We start from the raw sequence: 19,667 nt of genomic DNA, 5'->3' as shown, positions 1-19,667 counted from the left end.
CTGGGGGCCCGTGTGACTCATTGCCAACAACTTCAAAAGATGTGACCCATTGCTAGCGTTGGGCTTTTTTTTTATCCTGTTGTGTCTTGGTGGGGCATTTTTGCCCTGGAATGGGGTAATTCTATTTAAACTCTTTATATATCTATATGTATGTATATGTGTGTGTATATGTATATGTGTATGTATAGATTTCAGGATGCTTCTTCAGTAGTAGGCTTCCATTAGTTATCCCTTCTGTATTCCTTCCTCTACCTTTTCCTCCAGTCTGCCTCTCAGAGGACAACCTATGGGAGTCAGTTCTCTTCTTCCGACATGTGGATTCTGGGAATTGAGCTCAGGTCTTCAGGCTTGGAGGCAAGTGCCTTTATCTACTAAGCCATGTCGCCAGCCTACCCTCCCCACTTTTTGATAAAGCTTCTCCATGTAGTCCCGTTGGGACTCCCTGACGCAGCCTTGCAAACACTGGCATTGCACTACCACATATGGTTTCTGTTTAGCTTTACGAGGAACTGACAAATGCTTTCCTCCTATCTAACAGGACCTTCCTTTTCGCTCATCTGGTGTAGGGATGAAGCAGGATAGAGCGAGGCTCGTTCAAAGATGGAGAGAGAAGATCACGGGGCCAAAGCTGTCGAGGATACTGAGGGGCAAGAGCGTGAATGGCGTGGCCGAGAGTGCAGTTGTTATGTCTGTCTCTCAGGAGTTCTAATTAGATTTTAGAAGATACTTGCCTAGTGTGTAACAGCAAGGGACAGATAATATGTTGGGCTTAATGTTTAGTCTATTGCAACAACCTTGCTTTACAGGCCCAAATATTCTGACCTTTCTCCTAGAAGAGAGGAGCCAAGAAAACAACAAAAAATTGGAGCTGGGGTGGTAAATGTATTGTTTCTGTGCTATGAGGGGGTGCTTATAATGATTATGCCAAGTTCTCAGCAGTAGGCAGAGAAACCGCATTTCTCATATGTTGCGTTAGGAACGTGAAGCTTAGTCCCTTTATTCCAACTTCAAAAGACAGGGATGGTCCCAGGGTTGTGTAGTGGGATGCCTGGCTCTGCGTGGATACAGACATCTTGAGCCTCATTTCTTGGTTTGGAGGTACCAGGCTCTGTGGGGATGGGGAAGGTCTTCTCTTAAGGAGAGGAAGAGATGTAGTCTGAATCCTTGGGGTGGGGGTGCCCTATGGCACGACAATCACTGAGACTCACCAAACCAGGTTAGGTATTTATTGAGGCACTGGAGCCAATTCTTTGTGCTGCAGGCCTTTAGAGGGATAGGATTTCAATGTGGAACTCAGGCTGCTTGGAAACAACTTCACATTGAACCTGAAAGATGTCATCGTTCCGGAAGGTAATGTGGCTCTCGAGGGACTGGACCACACAGAGCGCGTTGCACATTTGACTGAAATAACGACGGCACTGCCACATGCGAACCCAGGCCTGGAGCCTGACTGCCGCCTCTTCCTCAATGACGTATATCCTCAGCAGCACCAGCCGCCGTTTAAGAAGCTGCCTGTGCAGGATGTTCCTCCACCAGCACTGAATCACCCAGGCATTGAGGGCAGCAGTCAACAGAGTTTGCCTCACCAGGAATCCGCGCCACAAGGCCTGAATCTTACTGGCTGCTTGGGTCCTTTTTTCTTGGCGTTGTTTTGGACGTTGGCGCTAACCAATCAAAGGACAGGATGCTCAGTGGATGGGGATACAGGAGAGGTGGATAGAGTTTTTGTCTCCACCTCTGTCTTGTCCATGGCTGTGGCCATATCTACAGCCATGGCTCACCTTCTGAGCCACAGTGGCCTCCTTTATAAAGTGAGGTATGTTTATGCTGTGGTGTTCACAGGGGACCCAGGGGAAAGACTGTCTGACCCTGAAGACCTTATGAGGTCTTCCTAAAGAAGAGCCATAGGATTAGAGCCTGAATCTCAGTTCTGAACCAGTACACAATCCCGCTAGATAGCACAGTTCCCAGGTTCTTCTCTCAACGCGTTTCCACCTCTCTCAATCACGCGGGCCCACAGCAACCCATCTACCTTCTCACTTCCCACTGCTCCGTGTGCAAAATAGAGGGGATTTAAGGGACAAGAGAGAGAAAACCTGAGCTGACTGGATGGGAATGAAGATGGTGCCTCCTTTCTACAAATACTGAGGTCAGGGTTTTGGGGGTTCTGGTTCATTTATGGTCCTGGGTCACACTCACCTTAGGTTTCCTCTCTTCCTCAAACTGACTGATTTCAGATTCAGACTTCTGCAATCAAAATGGGGAGGCATACGTAAAAGCCAGCACCCATGCAAAATCCCTGCAGCCCAGCTCCCCAGTCTTTCCCAGGGGTCCCTTGAGGAGCCCATGAGTTCCTTCTGCCAAGTAGTATCCCCCAACCCTAGGTCAGTGAATCCGACAGTCTTACACAACATTGAGCGCCCATGGCAGAGAGAAGGGACTCAGGTGATCATCCCCCTTCGGTTGCTGCTCATCCGACTCCAGCAGGCTCAGGGTAGCTGATGGGGGTGATGCCCATGATGTCATAAGGGCAACTGTGACCCAGGAACCAGGTTGCCTTCTCCAGTATCACAGGTTTTAGATGAAGAAATATCTTTCTGTTTCTAGCCAGGAATGAACTAGGGTCTTTAGGGTGTGAGTATGTCCTATCCCAAAGATGAGTTATGGTTTGGCTACACCAGGCACATTCTGTCATTGATCACTGAAGGCAGTGGCTCATGTTGTGACAAGAAGGCACATGGGTCTCTGACCTCCCTGACTGATATTCTCCTTCTACTCTCTGCCTTTCCTTTGGGGTGGAGGAAATCATTTTTTTTTAATGGATGCAGAATGTGTGTAGAGAGTGCTTTATTCATCTCCTCATTGCTGTGGTGAGACACCTGGGTGCTGGGACTCGGTTTTCTGCAAGAACAATAAGTGCTCTTACCTGTTGGGTCCTGTATTGCTTGGTTTTATGTCAACTGGCCACAGGTTAGAGGAGGGGCCTGAGATGCCTCCATCAGATCAGGCTATAGGCAAGTCTGTAGGCCACTTTCTTTGAAATTGATGTGGCCCAGCCCACTGTGGGTGGTGCCATTCCTGGGATGGTGGTCCTGTGTTCTATATGAAAGCAGATTAAGCAACCCATGGGGGAACAAGCCAGTAAGCAGCACCTCTGCACCAGCTCTTGCCTCCAGGTTCCTGCCCTGTTTGAGTTCCTATACTGACTTCCTTCAGTGATGAGCAGTGATGTGTAACCGTAAGTCAAATAAACTTTTTCTCCCCAACTTGTTTTTGATCATGGTGTTTTATCATAGCAATAGTAAACCTAGCGAAGATAGAAATTGGTACCAGGGGTGGGGTTCTGATGTGACATACCTGACTATGTTGTTTTTAGGAGGACTTTGGAAGGACTTTGGAACTCTGGGTAGAAGAGCCATTGAGTGTTGCGAGCTCAGTGAGCTATTCTGTGGAAGCTTGGAAGATAAGACTGTTGGGGGCAATGCGGATGAAGGAGGCCTGGCTTGTGTAGTATAAAGGTTCTATTAGGGTCATTTGTTATTTTGAATTAAGATTCTGTAGCACAGAGAAGCTGCTACAGAGACGGCCAGAGTTGTAACTTATGCTGGCAAGTGAACCTAGTAGTGTTAGAGTCACCCAGGTGGGACTGGTTTTGAAGGCATGAAGGGATCACAAGCTGAGACTTGGCACTGTGAGAGGCAAGGATAGGTCGTTGGTGAAGGTGCAGCTTCGGTCGCAGTCGAAGGATTGAAGGAGTCATGCCGAGAAGCTGGGGCTTCACCATGCAGAGAGACTATTGGTGAAAGTGCAGCCCAGCTGCAGCAGAAGACCTCAGCATTTTGGAAATGCCAGTACCATGGGACGACCACTAAGAACAGTGGCAGTGGTGAAGCAGAGCCAGTCAGAGCCTAGATGACAAGCTGTGCTTGCTGCAGGGGGTGGAGCCAGAGAAGTGACCTAGGCCCTGCTGTGGAATAATCCTTTTGTACACTGGGAGGATGTTTTGTTCTCGTTGGTTTAATGAAGAGCCATCTGACCAATAGCTAGGCAGAGAGATGTAAGAGCTAGTTAGTAATAAGCCCAAGCGATCGGCCAAGCATTTATAATTAATAAGTCTCTGTGTTATTTGGGGAGCCAGTGGTGCTGATGAAAAAACTCCACCTACAAAGCCCCTTGGAAGAGCCGATAAGATAGTCAGTGGATACCAGACATTGAACATCGAGTCAGTTACACAATTTGAACTTGGTTTTGCTTTGATTTGATTGTGACTGTGCCCTGGTTCTTTCCTCTTGAAATAAGAAAGCCCAGACCACTGATGTCAACTTGGCCTCAGGCGGCAGTGCAGGTCACTCACATTGACATGTCATCATCTCCACTGCCCCGCGCCCCCAGCACGGCCCACAGGTGGCAGCACAGACCATTGACATCCCTATGGCCTTTGGTGGGAACATGAAACATGAGGCACCAACATGGCCTCCAGTGGCAGTGTGAACCATACATGTGTTTCGAGAAGGCCCAATTCAGAAAATGAACTGTTCTCCATCTCGGACATCCTGCTGTTGCTCAGAGTCATGACAATCGTGCAGCTGGGTAGCAACTTCTGGAGCAGAGCTTGCGAGAGCTTTGGGCTACTGCCACCACCCTGCCGGCCCTACTCCACAATGACACGCTCCCCAGTCACCATCCAGCATGCATTGCTGCGCCTCTCGGCCATCTTTCCCACATCTCGATTGCTCGTTTACTTATTCCTCTAAATGGCACTGAGGACTGCAGTGTGTCACATTGTTTTTTTTTTTCCCAAACAGGTTTACATAAAAATACTTATTGCAATGAGTCATTGGTCTGGTTCAAGGTTTCTGTTTTCTGAAACACCATAAATACTGGACTATCGATGGGATTCCTCTCAGATATTCTGTTGGTGCCCAGAGTCAGGGAGATCTTGTGGCTTGGGAGGGCATCTGGTGACAAGATCCTCAAGTGCTCTAGGCCACTTGGATACCTCTCTGCTCTTGATAAGGCCACCCTGCCACCTCACCCAGTACCATTGTGCTTGTGGGCCTTGGGCAGCACTGTGGCCCCATGCTCTCCTCCACCAAGAAGGGCGTGCAGTAGCCTCTCCAGGCTGTGGGACCGGTGCACTGGCCTGAGCATTCCAGAAGAGGACCCAGGTTGCCAGCAACCACTGCCATCTTGAATTGATCTTCAAATGTTTTTTGAAAAAGGTCCTAATAACAGAAATTAAGGATGTGCTGGAACACGTCTGCTGGAGATACTGCCGTTCTCTCTGATGCTCTTCTCTGAGTTTCTTGCCTCAAGGCAGCGCTCTGGCTCAGCAGGCTGGTGCAGCACCTCCACTACAGTTGCAGGGGTAACCGCGAGAGCTGACTCTCTCACTTTGAACCTGCAGTATCACAGACCAACATCCCCATTCCTAAGGAGAGGAACAGGAGACTACCACAGATCGAGGGGACACTTGCTGAAGGATTTCAAGACTGAAACCCAGCAGAGTAAATGCTACCTCTTGTAGCACTGTGTCTGGCACTTGGAGAATGTGCTGGCAAGGTGCAAACCGCAGAAGGTTTGGGTACCATCTACCTCTCTGGCTGCAACCCACATGTCTCAGTCTAGCAGACTTGCCCTATTCTTGGGTCCTCTGACTTCTCGGGGCTTCGCTGCAGCTTCTCCCGTTGCCCTCTTGGTGTCTGCCCACAAGAATGCCTACCAAGTCGCCTGCCCTCCCAGGTTTCGTTTTGTTAAAGATCTCTTTTTGTGTTTGTGTATGTTTTCTGCGTACATATATGTATACCGCATGTGTGTCTGGTACCTGTGGAGATCAGGAGAAGGCGTCAGATGATCTGGAACTGTGGGAGGTACTCCACACCCGAACCATCAAGTGGGCGGGGCTGAGGAGAGTCTGGATGGAGAGCCTCAGCTCATTTCTATGCCTCCTTGTTTGTTGCTGTCACCCCAACTGGTCCTCTTGTATCTGTGATACCTTTGTTTCCCAGCTGAATCCTTAAAACAGGCAGTTCCATCCTGTGTCTGAATATATATATATTTTTTGGATGGGAATTTTTCGAAGAGAAGCCACTGTATAAGAGAATGGTGCCCTGATCACTGTAGAAACCTCTTTGAAAGGGTCAGATACTTTTCCAGGCTGATGTCAAGCCAGCATTACCATTTGTCCCTGTTGCCACCTCTGATTGTATCTCCTCCTTTCAAGGCATTGCTCATTCCCTTTCTGTATACATAGATTCATCCTACCAGCTCTGTTCCTCTAGAGAACCCTGCTTAATACAGTACCTGATTCAAAAAATTAAAAAACAAAACAAAAAAATGAATAATAGCACCATACCCATGATCCATAGGAAATTTCTAGGCTCTAGTCCATATCAGCAACTCATTGAAAGGCCTGACTCTTTCATGATGGGCAAGCCAGCATCCTCTGTCTGTGCTGGCTTTCTTTAGCTCCAATTGAATCCACCTTCCCCTACCCATAATACTTTTGCCTATAACACTTAGGTTCTTTTCCTGAGTCTTACCCTAATGTCACTGAAATCGAAGTTCCCTCCTGTCCAGTGTCACAGGAAAGGCACCAAGAAGATAAAGACCAGGTCAGACCAAACAAGGTCACATGGACTCTGGGGAAGAGTTAAACCCAGAAAATGTTGGAGGATGAGCTCTTCTTCCATGTCGCATAACTTGAAGGACGTCATTTAATGGACATCAGTGGGGCAGGGTCTCTGGAGTTGCTCATGCAACACCTGAACCCTACAACACCAAATATTCCAACCAGCAGGCATTGCTATTCAGTCCTAGATCTTGATCATGCAGTTTGAGGCTCTCACACTCTCTGCTGCTGGGGAGTCAAGACTGTAACATGAGGGGCCTGCTTGTTGGGGTTTCTGTCCCACCCGGTATCCCACAGCCGGCAAGCCCCCAAAGAAAATCACACAGAGTCTACATTAGGTTATAACTCATTGGCCTATTAGCTCAGGCTACTTATTAGTGAAAGACCTGGATAAATCCAGACTCCTCTAGCAGTAAAAATAGAGCCAAAAATCTAGGTTCAGTGACTCTGTTTCAGGAACTAGCTGAAGATAAAGTTAGATTACAATCTTGAGAATAATCTTGAGAAACAGGGAGTTACTCCCTTGTGATTATCACTGGTATTTTCAGAATTTTCAATGACGCCCTCCCTACGCCCTTTGGATTACTGGGTTGTGGTTTCTTCCCTTAAAAACCCCTTCTCCCAGTTACTCGAGGTCGAACTCCTCCCCTGTGTGGGTTATGAGTCTTGGCCCCAGTGCACTGGTTCCTGTCCTGTCAAATAAACCTTGTGTGATTGTAGCAAGGACGGTCTCTGGTGAGTTACTGGGGGTGGGGGGGTCATGTTATCCCAAGACTTGAGTGAGAGTCTCCCCACACCGGGGGTCTTTCATTAGCTCTTGTAGCTTATATTAACCCATTGTTCTGATCTATGTTAGCCACATGGCTCTGTACCTTTCTCAGAGGAGCAGGTCACATCCTGCTTCTTTGGTGATCTGGGCAGGAGTGCGAAGGAATGGGCTTCCTCCTTTCCAGCATTCTCCTGTTCTCATCGCCCCACCTCTACTTCCTGTCTGGTTGACCGGCCTATACTTCTTGCCTGGCCAATCAGCATTTATTTAAAACATGATTGAGAGAATATAGACAATTATCCCACACCAGCAGACATTCTCTCTGGGTTCTCCAGAGCTCATTTGTGCTTTGAGTCACAGTCATTTTCCTGAGACATCCGGCAACCTGTTTTACAGAAAGCCAGAGACAGCTATTAGGAGCAACCTTGGTCAGTTCTTTATTGGGAAAGGAATGCAGTCTGAAATCCGACAAATCTGTGATTCAAGAAAGATGTCAACCTGAAGTTTTAGCTCGTTTCCTATGAGCTCATAGGAGCCTTGGATCGTCTTAAGACCTTTACAAACGTAGGGATTCCTGGAGTCTCGCAGTTTTTGGACAGTGTTGAGCAAATGGAGGTAACGCTTCCGGACCAGCCACATCCGCATCCAGGACTGCAGCTTCACAGCTGCCTGTGCCTGCCTCAGGCTGGTGACCATCACCTTCTGTAACTTCCTGTCTAGCAGCCTGGCCATTGTCTCCCTCCACCAGCACTGAATGGTCCAAGCACTGAGGGCAGCAAGTAGCAGAGTCCTGCGCACCAACATGCCACGCCACCAGGCCTGGATCTTTATGCTTGCCAGCTCGACGTCAGCAGGCAGCTATTTGGAAGAGAAGTGGTTGCATGAAAAAGAAAAGATACTCAGGAAATAGTCCTCAGGTAGTTTAGTCTCAGGATGGGAAACCAGGGGGACTTGGGTTACCTCTGTCATATTTACTAGTGGTTGTGCATGCATCACCTTGAATCTCAATGTCACCATTTATAGAATGGGTACATCTGCTCTTGACACTCTTCTGGCTTTCCATGGAACTGGGCTGGTCAGTTTAGGACAACAGCCCTATGTTTTACAGATCTGTCTTGGATCTGATAGCCACCAGGGTCCCTTGCCCTCTTCCTTCAGACCTCCCACCTGCAAATGTGAGCTTTCCTGTTGCCTTATCCACGACAATTTCCCTCCTCTGTGTGGTCTGGCTCTTTCTCTTCTATTTTTCACTTCTACTTTGTTCACTTTCTACATCTTACACACACACACACACACACACACACACACACACACACCACGCACAAACACGCACGTGCACGCACGTTCCATACTCTTGCATAATTTTGGACATGCGTTTCTCCATTTGGCTATTCATTCACAAACACATGCCATCCCCCAGCTTCACAAGTCCTACCCCCGCTCTCTGGGATTTCTCCCCCACACATCAATCTTTCTGCCTCAGTCACCTGTTGTAGAAAATTATTTTCAGATGTGTTACCTTTGTTTATGAACTGTGACGCTGTGATTCTTTGCCTGTCTAAAACACCTGAGAGAGGTGAAAGGATAGGTGAGGCTGGGAGGCAGAGAGTGGGAATGGGAGGAGAACTCTGGGTAAAAAGGGAGAGCAAGAGAACAAGGAGAGGAGGACACCAGGGGTGATCCATCCAGCCACAGAGCAAGCCAGGAAGTAAGAAGTAAAGTATACAGAAACAGATAAAGGTAAAAGCCCAGAGGCAAAAGGTAGCTAGAAACAAGGCAAGCTGTGGCTGGACATTCATAAGAAAGAACAGACTGCGTATGTGATTTATTTGGGAGCTGGGTGGTGGGCACCCCCCAAAAGCCTAAAGAGCAAAGAGAAAAAGAGCAACAAAAGTCATCCTTGTCTCTGAGGCCAATAAGGTAACTGGATGAGACAGTCAAGGGTAAGCAAGCCCTGCTCATGGCAGCGCTGGAGAGTGTATCTGTCCCAGTTAGCAGGGACAGTCTTGGTTTCTGATAAGCTCTTCGGGGTAATGGCTTCACTCAGACCTTTTACTCTCAAATGTACCATGCTTAGAGCATCAATTCCATGACTCTCTTATGGTATGGGCCACATACAAAGCTGACCACAAACAAGGTATTCATCGACCTGAATGATATGGATTAAGATCAGGGGTCATCCCTAACATTGGGGCCCTATACCACCTACTTTTGGTTGGAGTGGAAGTTTCAATTTCACTGTCTTTTTCCCCTGAAGTATGGCTCCATCTGCCTTTGTAGCTTTAGTTTTCTTGTCTTGGGTTTGCTTCTTCTATAATCAGAGTCAAAGGGCAGAGTAGATCACTCAGTGTACAAGTTATGGTTCTAATATGCACATAACCATTTTGCTTGGATAGTCAGCCTAAACACAGGTCTTGGATCCTGACTGCTAGAGCCACGCACCCTCCCCTGCATACAACTTGTCAATCGGTGGACTTTGATCTTTTTTTTTTTTTTAAGATTTCTTTATCTATGTATATCAGTGTTTTGCCTGCATGTATGTCTATGTGAGGGTGTTGGATCCCCCGGAACTAGAGTTAACAGACAGTTGTGAGCTGCCACGTGGGTGCTGGGAACTGAACCCCGGGTCCTCTAAAAGAGCCACCAGTGTTTTTGACCTCTGTGCCATTTCCCCGGCCCCAATCTGGTTTTTCTAAAGCTCCTCTGGCAAATCCTCTTGTCAACTGTGGGCAATCCCCTGGGGACTGTGAGCTGTCCCCTCCTTCCATTCTCTTGGCTTCCTTTCTCACCTCTGGATTGTCTCTTTCTGTGGGATGGGTAAGCTGTTGGGAACGTGGTGTCAGTGTCCTGGTAAAGGTGTGACACCAGACCCTGCTATGCCTCCTTGAGCCAGCCTCAGTCCTCTTGGAGACAGACAAGTCACTTGCTCCTCTTGGAGGAAGAGTCCAAACAGCCCTTGGTAGCCCAAACGTAAGCAGCCCCTGGACTCGCTGCTTCTGAACTTGGATGGCCTGTGTGGGCTCTCTTCACTGTCCCAATTATGTCCCAATTATATTAAACTTATTTTAAAAATATATAATTGACAGCTTAGACCTATTTTCTGTCTTGTCACATTTGCCTTCTATCTTTCAGGGATTCCACAACATCATGTTCTTTTTCAAGGTGTAATAGATACTGTTGAAATGATATGTTCTTTTGTTATTCATGACTGTGTAGAGGGAGGGGGTGGTCAGAGCCTGCGCTCATCATTTGGATCCAGGGTCAGGCATTCTGGTCGTGTTTGTTGTTGTTTTGGAGTTTGGATGTTCATGTTTTCTTTGAAGTGAGACTCTGAAACAAATTTTAGCCAGGGACTGAGAGTTTTCTTCTACAGGGGTATAGGAAGCAAAGGGTCCTTACAGGGGAGAAACTTTGAGTTTATGTCCTGCAACGTAGTCCTGAGTCCAGGAAGCTGCTCACCAGTGTGTCACAGTGTCCTCGCCATCCAGGGTGCCCTCACCTTGCTTCTGTTATGTCTACTTCTACCTTTCAAGTCACTCCTTGGCCTCTGGGGCTCATGCCAACCTTTGCCCACCTTCCCATTTCTCGCCATCCTGGGCCTCACCTTCCTCGTGCTCTGTGCTCTGTTTACTCAGGGAGGGGATTTCGGGGACAGAGCAATGCCGAGCCAGTCCAGCGGAGCCGGAGCAGGCTCTTCTAAGGTTAGGGACTGGTGGGATCACGGGGTCAGAGTCTCCAGTTTTCTCACCTACCTGCAGCTGCTTTTCCTTCTCTTCTTTTTCTTTTGGTGTTTCCTTTTTCTCATCTTCATCAGACTCCTGCAATCAGAATTGGGTTGTACGGCGATCTGAACAAGAATGGTTGCTAGAGGCTCATAGATTTGAATGCTTGGTCAACAGTGGTGACACTACAGAAGGATTAGGAGCTGTGGTCTTGTTGGCTTTGAGGTTTCAAAATCCCCATTCCAAGCCCTGAGTCTCTGTCTCTCTCTCTGTCTCTCTCTCTGTCTCTCTCTCTGTCTCTCTCTCTGTCTCTCTCTCTCTCTCTCTCTCTCTCTCTCTCTCTCTCTCTCTCTCTCTCTCGCCCTCGCTCTCTCTTGCCTGCAGATCCATTTGTAGAACTCTGAGCTAGTTTTCCAGCACCATGATGAAAATAGACTAAACCTCTGAGATTGTAAGCAAACCCCAATTAAATGCTTTCTTTTATAAGGGTTACTGTGGTCATAGTGTCTCTTCACGCCAAGAGAACACTGTGACAGCTGGGTTGTTGCAGGATATTTGATTGCACGCACACGCTCTGAGATTGTTAATAAAGTTAAACCTTGAATTAGGAGGTGGGGTCCATGACTAACTGATCAGAATTAGCCATAGAGATTTTGGAGGGCCCAGATAGAGAGGTACAGGAAGAGAGAGGGAGGGGTTTGCAGAGATTCTCTGGCTTTTCAATCTGGGAAGGTGGAGAGGAGTCAGCTAGTTGTTTCTAGACTGCTTTCTTGATCTATCAGGTTAACACCCCAATATCTGCTTCCTGAGCTTTTATTAATAATAGAGCAATATAGGTAAATGTTTTACTGGGTCATGGGTGAAGACTAATTTCTCTGGATATGTCTAATGCCTCAGCTCCCTATTTTATTCCTCAAGTCCACGGCCTCATCCAGTGTTTCCTTTTGTCAAGGGCTACGTCTCCACCCCAGGGGAGGCAAGTCTGACAGAATCTGACGCAACGCTGACTGACCGTGGTGGGAGGGCAGGGGTCAGATGTTCATTCCCCTCTTGGCATTACTCCTTTAGCTTCAGCAGGGGCGGGACAGGTGGTAAAGGAGGAGATGCCCATGACATCACAAGGATTATCTGTGACTTATGGGCCAGGTTGTCTTCTCCTAGCTCAAAGATACTGGGTAAAGAGGAAACACTTTGAGTGTTACCCTCCTGTCAGGAATGGACTGGAGATGTCGGGCTGACACGTGAGTTTTTATTGCCTCAGTGGTGACCACTGTTCCTTCCCACACCAGGGCCCATCATCTTGTCACAGGAAGGGACATGGGTCTTCCCACCCTACTGACTCAAGCTGGGTTTCCCTGATACCCTCTGCCTGTTTCCACGGTGTCTATGACACCTGTCTCATAATAATGTCTGGCAGCCCTCTGGAATTTTTCCAGAGACCAGGACCAACAGTTGCTGGTCTTCACTGTTCATTTTCAGCCATTCCTGTAGTCCTCCAGCCTCAACTCTCTGCCTTCTTTCACCTTTTAATTTCCGCCTCCTCTCTCCTTCCCTCCTGAGCCACTCTCTGGAACTGTCGGGGGGGGGGGGATCTTGATGCTTCGGTCATTGTCACACAGGGGAGTGTCACCTTGTGTCATTGCTGATGCTGCTTGTCACTGTCGCTGGTGCTGTAGCTCTTTTGCCGCTGTCCCCGCTGTCCCTCTACTGTGGCTCCTGTCCTAGCCATCACGGCTGCTATCAGGCTGCTCCAGTTCTGCTGCCACTCCACTGCCATGGCTTCCTTGTTGCTGTCATCGATGCTGTACTCATGGTGGCCAGCGCTGCTGGTGTGGCTCCATTGCAATTGCCAGCTGCTGGCCACGCCCCCGGTTCCATGGTTGACACTGCCCTGGCTGCTGACCACTCCTGTGACTCCGCTAATGCCATGGCAGAGCTGTTCCACCATCTTTGCTGCAGGGCAGCAGCTCAGCCCCCTCTACTAGTGATGGAGTCAAAACGAGGCAAGGAAACTATCACTAGAGAGAAGCTTTGCATTGGGCCCAATGTTACCACACTGTTCTGTCGTTTATTTTGGGGTGTGTGTTGAGGGGGCAACCCAGGAAGTTGTGTCTCAGATCACAAAGCAATCCCAACGAACCTGGCTATATAGTCAATCACAGCAGAGCTTTATGCAAATGAAGGACTGTATATGTACACGCATCATGACATTGGTCCCTAATGGATTGACCGGTCAGAACAGTCACTGCTAGGCTACTAGAGGGTGTGTGTCCCCTCCAATCTGGGTGGAAAAAGTTGCAGGTTCCTTTAGTGTTCCCCAAGTTTTGTGACAGCTATCAGTTCAGAGCGACCGTTTGAGCCAGCTGTGGCTGTAGCTGCACCTTTAGGAGCAAGGGCTGTGCTTCAGCAGCAAGCAGCTGTGGTTGTTATGCAGCTTCCTCAGAGTGTCAATGGAATATTCAACACAGTCCACTGTGGGCTTACAGGTAGTTCGATTGGCTGCCCGACTGAGAATCCTTTGTTCCAAGTAGCCAGGACATCAGGGAGGAGTTAAACAGCTGCCAATTAGGAATTCTCAGCTACCGTGTTTACTTGCACGATGCCATGTCCCACCATGATGTTAATGGACTGAACCTTTGAACTGTAAGCTGCCTAATTAAATGTTTTTCTTTATAAGAGTTGCTATGGTCATAGTGTCTGTTCACAGCAATAGAGACCCTAAGACAAGTACTTTTATATTTGAAAAAAATTTAAATTGAAATATAATTACATAATTTCCCCCTTCCTTTTCCTCCCTCCAATCCCCCTTGTCCCATCTCCAACCTCTTACATATGCCCTCTCACCCTTTCTCAAATTAGTAGCCTCTTTTTATTTATTATTGTTATACATAAACACACATATGAATACAGAAATACATCCTACTGAGTTCCTTTTAGTGCTACAGGTATGGATATGAGTTCAGGGTAACCACTTGGTACTGGATAACCAGCTGGGGACTCATCTGTTGTAGGAGACCACTCATTCATATCCTGGCCACCCAGACTCCTGAAACAATCACACAGAAACTATATTATTTAAGTCACTGCTTGGCCAATCACTTAAGCAATATGCAAATCAATAAGCAATATGCTTACGTGATTAAATAAACCATTTCCATTAGTTTATATTTTACCATGAAGTTCCTGGCCTACCGGCAAGGTTCCAACTAATTACTTTCTCCTCTGGTGGCTACATGGCATCTCTCTGACTCCTCCTTCTTTCTCCCAGCATTCAGTTTAGTTTTTCCCACCTACCTCTATTCTGACCTGTGTAGGCCCAAGACCGTTTCTTTATTCATTAACCAATAAAAGAAACACACATACAGAAGGACTTCCCACACCACTCACCCCAGGAAAGACTAGATCTCCCTCTCTCAGCAGCCATTAGTTGCCTGTGGTTGTTTGTATAGGGGTGTGGCCCCAAGGCGCTTTCCCCATCTAAGTTAGCATGTCTATTGGTGCTGTCATTGTTCAAGTCTTGCTTAGGCAGCTGTGCTATTGAGGTGTCATGGGTGTAGCTTCCCCTTCACAGCAGATGTTCTGGTCCTCTGGCTCTTACGATCTTTCTGTCTCTTCTTCCATGACGGTTCCTGAGCTTTTGGTGCAGCAGCTGGGTTGGAGATATATCCGTTGGGCATCCCATGATCAGTCAATCTCTATTTTGACCTTTTGTGACTTTCTGTAAGGGTCTCTGCTGCAAAAAGAAGGCTTTTTGGTGAGAACCGAGAGCTACATGTATTTGTGGCTCTGAGGATAAGTTCTAAAATGTGGTCAGCAATCATGCTGGTTAGTAACATGCAGTAGGCTCTCCTCTAAGATCCACGCATTAGAAGTGATTTTAACAATGTTTATCAATCCTTTGACAGTGCTGTCTGCCTGCCCCAGAGGTACCGCTCTAATCTGCCCGTCCCATCTGAATTTTGCCAGGCTGTGAAGATGGAAAGTGGGATCACCTGGCTTTCCCCCTGGAGACTCCAGTGAGGACTCAGGCAGTGTGATTCTGAAGGGTGGGTGCCTGCTTCAAGCCCAGTGCCCCTGGGCAAGTTGCCTAGCTTTGTGATGTCTGCCTTCTTTTGGGTGACATGGAGATAGTGCCATCGTTCCTCCTTGCCAAGCTCTGTGAGGACTCCTATGAGTGAAATACTTGCAAGTACCTCAGTTCTTGGTACCTATTTTAGGTTTTTTTGTTTTGTTTTGTTTTTTGTTTTTGTTTTTGTTGCTCCATTCTGGCCAGTGACATCCCTTTGTGCCACTTGGCCTATTTTTACCTTTGGTCTGTGTTATGGTTTGATTATGAAATGTCCCTTGTAGGCTCACGTTTCGAAGGATTGTTTCTCAGGAGGCAGCACCAAAATGATAGGTGCTAGAAGGTTAGTTGGTGGGACCCACCTCAGATAAATAGGCCACTGGATACATGTTCTGGAGGTTCTATTTTATCCTGACCTGTTGTCAGAGCTTTCTGTCCTGCCCAGTCCCACAGTTGTTCAGTCCCAAAGAAACACACAGAGACCTACATTAATTATAAACTGGTTGGCCTATTAGTTCAGGCTACTTATTACCTAACTCTTACATCTTAAATTAACCCATATCTTGTCTTTGTTAGCTACATGTCTTGGTACCTATTATCAGTGAGGTATTCTCATATTGCTTCCTCTGCATCTGGGTGAGGACTTCAGACTGAGCCTTTCCTCTTCCCAGAATTCTCCTATTCTGGTTGCCCCATCTATACTTCCTGCCTGGTTACTGGCCAATCAGCATATTATTAAACCAATACAAGTGACAAATATTTAAAGGGTACAAGACCATTGTCCCGCAGTACTGGCCTATTCCTCTGTGTCTAATTGTGTTTCCTGATTGCTTCAAGGTAGACATTTCCCACCATGAAGTTGTACCTTGCTGCAGGCCTACAAATCATGGGTCCTGCAACGATGAACTGAAACTACCCAAACTGTGAGCCCAAATAAATCTTTCTTTTTTTTCAACTGGGTGTCGCCGGTGTTTGTTGCAACAACAAAATCTTGTGAAAGTAGCTTAGTCTTGTGCTCATGCTGTTCTCATGAAGTACTTCTTGTTGGAGAAGTTTTGCTAACACCCTTCCTCAGGCTGTCATCTGCCTTTTCACTTTTCCATGGTGCCTGTGAGTCCACAGACAGCATTGATTTTGTGTTGACATTTAATTTTAGCATTTGTATTAGCATCATGAACACAGTTGCTCACATTTACCCAATGATTCTAAGTAAACAATGAAAATAACCAGGGCTCCTAATTTTCTCTTGGCAGCTTTCCCCATCACTCAGTTGCTTTCAACTATGCCCCCCCATACACCCCACTAACATGCTATATTGAAAATTATATTTTCCAATTTTAGATGTTCTCTGTTGTGTTCTTTGTGTGAAGACTTAGTCTGTTTCTACTTATCTACCCTGCTCTCAGTATGCTTACAGTGCCCTCTTTTTTGTAATAGATCAGTATTACATCATTGTAACTGTATACACTGCTCTTGACTCAGAAACGGTGCATCACGAGTACACAGCCTTTCCAGAACTTTCCTTCTGTTTTCTTGGAGCTAAACTGGTTGCCTTGCTTTTCCTAATTTACCCCCAGACTTTTCACAAGTGAGGGTAAATTGAAGGATTTGTTTCTCTCCTTTCCCTCCCTCCCTCCCTTCGAGGCTCGTTAGCATCAGCTGCTCTCCTATCTGTCAGGGTCTTCCTCATTGTTATCTACTCTTCTCCGGTGGACTCCCCTGTGTACTGGATTCCTGGGGTAGCAGGCAGCCTTGCATTAGGGGCTCTGGAGCTGGAGTTACAGGTGCTTGTGAGCCACCGGATGCCAGTGTTGGGAACTGAACTGGGGTCACCTGAAAGAGCAACAGACGTTTTTCTGCCGCTGAGCCATCTCTCCAGCCTCAAGCACGTAGTTTTAAACATGTTTTCTTATCTCCACTTACAGGCTTTCTGTGAGCCTCTGGTTTATCTTCGCTGAATGACAGGAGCCTTGTCCTGCACAGTAGGCCTCCCTTCTCAGCTGTAGCCCTTGTTTTCATAGAGCACATCCTTGACAGTTCCTAGGAAAGTGTGCGTGTCTGAAAGTCGCCGCAGTATCTACGGTTCTGACTGCTGATTTCTAAGATTATCAAATTTTAAACAGTGTAGTGGTACATGCCTTTAATCCAGCACTCCAGAGACAGAGGCAGGCAGATATCTATGAGTTCAAGATCAGCCTGGTGTTTATACTGAGTTCCAGGACAGCTGGAGCTATGTAGGGAGACCTTGTCTTGAGAAGAAAATAGAGTATCAATTTTTTTCTTTTAAAATTAAAAACAAATTTAAAATACGAAGCTAAATCTCACTATATAGCCCTGGCTGGCTTGGAACTCACAGAGATTTGCGGGTCTCTGTTTTTTGAATGTTGGGTTAAAGGTGTGAGCCACCATACCTGGCAGATGATCAAATTTTAGATTAAAATAATTTCTCTTCAGAATTTAAAGACTTTGTTCCAGTTCCTCCTTATCTTATCTTCAATTCTTATCTTTGTCTGTGAGATGCAACCACATTTCCCCACTCTAGAAACATTCCCTGCATCCCTGATGTTCTGAAACTACAAGATGAAACATAGAGACAGGATTTCACTTTCTGTACATTTATTGTGTTGTTTACTTGGTTAGTTTCCAACAATACCATTGTAGTAACAACAGACTTTCCTCTTAGTGACGAATCTGCACCATCTTGCTTGCGGTCCGGCCCTTCTGTCAGTTCTATTATTATTATAATTATTATTATTTTAGAATGAAGTGTACTTGATCTTTTTGTTGTGCTTTTGCATTTAGTTTTCAAGTAAATTATCTTTTTATGTACTTTTGAATTTGGTTTGAAAGTAATTTATTGAGAAAATTTTCACCTATGTTCAAATGGAGTTTGTTTTTCCCCCCATTACTGTGCTTATCGATTTTATTGTCAGGGTAAAACTGACTTCATAAAAGGAGTGCGCCTTGGTTGAATTTATTTTAGAAAAGAAGAATAAGATGAAGAAGGGAAAAGGGGAAGACTGAAGCAAAGGGAGGGGAGGAGAGGAGAGGAATGGTGATTCAGAGACAGCCATGTTTACTGGGTTGATTAAGTGAGTTTTCAGGGAGGCTGAAGTAGAAGGGAAGTTACTCCTAGAGAGCAGGGTTTGACCCATAGTGAAGTCACAAATCCAAGTCTCGGAAAGAATCTTGAATCATGTATTCATTCTCTAAAGAAATGCTTATTGAGGCTATAAAAGTGGTGCTTAAACAGATTCAATGCAATGCCCATCAAATCCCAGCAAAATTCTTCAAAGATCTCGAAAGAATGGCCCTTCTCCCATCCACTCTGCCTTGCTAAAAACCATTAGATCACATTCCAAAAGCTAGCCACCAGGGTCTAGTCCCATATTTGGTCACTTCCTTCTCCCGAGGCTGACTGCCAGGGTCCAGCTATCAAAATATTATAGTCCAGCAATCAGAATCCCCCTTTGGTTTGCCTAATTAATATGCCCAATTAAAATTAAACACGTCACAGATTCAACGCAATGCCCATCAAAATCCCAGCAAAATTCTTCAAAGACCTCAAAAGAATGCTACTCAACTTCATATGGAAAAGCAAAAAACCCAGGATAGCCAAAACAATCCTGGGATATAAAAGAACTTCTGGAGGCATCACAATCCCTGACCTCAAACTCTACTACAGAGCCACAGTACTGAAAACAGCCTGGTATTGGCATAAGAACAGACAGGAGAACCAATGGAACCGAATAGAAGACCTAGATATCAATGCACATATTTTCAAACACCTGATTTTTTGACAAGGAAGCAAAAATATCAAATGGAAAAAAGAAAGCATATTTAACAAATGGTGCTGGCATAACTGGATATCAACATGTAAAGAAAAATGAAAATAGACCCATATCTATCACCATGCACAAAACTCAAGTCCAAATGGATCAAAGACCTCAAAATAAAGCCAGCCACACTGAACCTCATAGAAGAGAAAGTGTGAAGTACACTTGAATGCATTGGCACAGGGAATCACTTCCTAAATATAACCCCAGCAGCACAGACACTGAGAGAAACAATTAATAAACGGGACCTCCTGAAACTGAAGAGTTTCTGTAAAGCAAAGGACACGGTCAACAAGACAAAACGGCAGCCTACAGAATGGGAAAAGATATTCACTAACCCCACATCAGACAGAGGTCTGATCTTCAAAATATACAAAGAACTCAAGAAATTGGACACAAAATATCATATAATCCAATAAAAAAATGGAGTACAGACCTAAACGTAGAACTCTCAACAGAGGAATCTAAAATGGCTGAAAGACACTTAAGGAAATGTTCAACAACCTTCATCATCAGAGAAATGCAAATCAAAACAACTCTGAGATTTCATCTTATACCTGTAAGAATGGCCAAGATCAAAAACACTGATGACAACTTATGCTGGAGAGGTTGTGGTGTAAAGGGAATACTTCTGCATTGCTGG

General features: G+C 46.2%; 1 protein-coding gene across 1 annotated transcript; it reads right to left on the bottom strand.

Moving 5' to 3' along the window:
* Positions 1 to 1,265: 1,265 nt before the first annotated feature.
* On the bottom strand, positions 1,266 to 1,774 carry Iqcf3 (IQ motif containing F3). Its single transcript, XM_075967546.1, has 2 exons — positions 1,706 to 1,774; positions 1,266 to 1,664 (listed from the first exon to the last, which is right to left on the bottom strand). Exons 1-2 carry the CDS (start codon positions 1,772 to 1,774, stop codon positions 1,266 to 1,268), a joined length of 468 nt encoding a protein of 155 aa, XP_075823661.1.
* Positions 1,775 to 19,667: the final 17,893 nt, after the last annotated feature.

This window comes from Microtus pennsylvanicus, chromosome 3 (genome assembly GCF_037038515.1).
Source record: "Microtus pennsylvanicus isolate mMicPen1 chromosome 3, mMicPen1.hap1, whole genome shotgun sequence".
Lineage (NCBI taxonomy): Eukaryota > Metazoa > Chordata > Mammalia > Rodentia > Cricetidae > Microtus > Microtus pennsylvanicus.
This window is presented reverse-complemented; position numbering and strand designations above follow the sequence as displayed.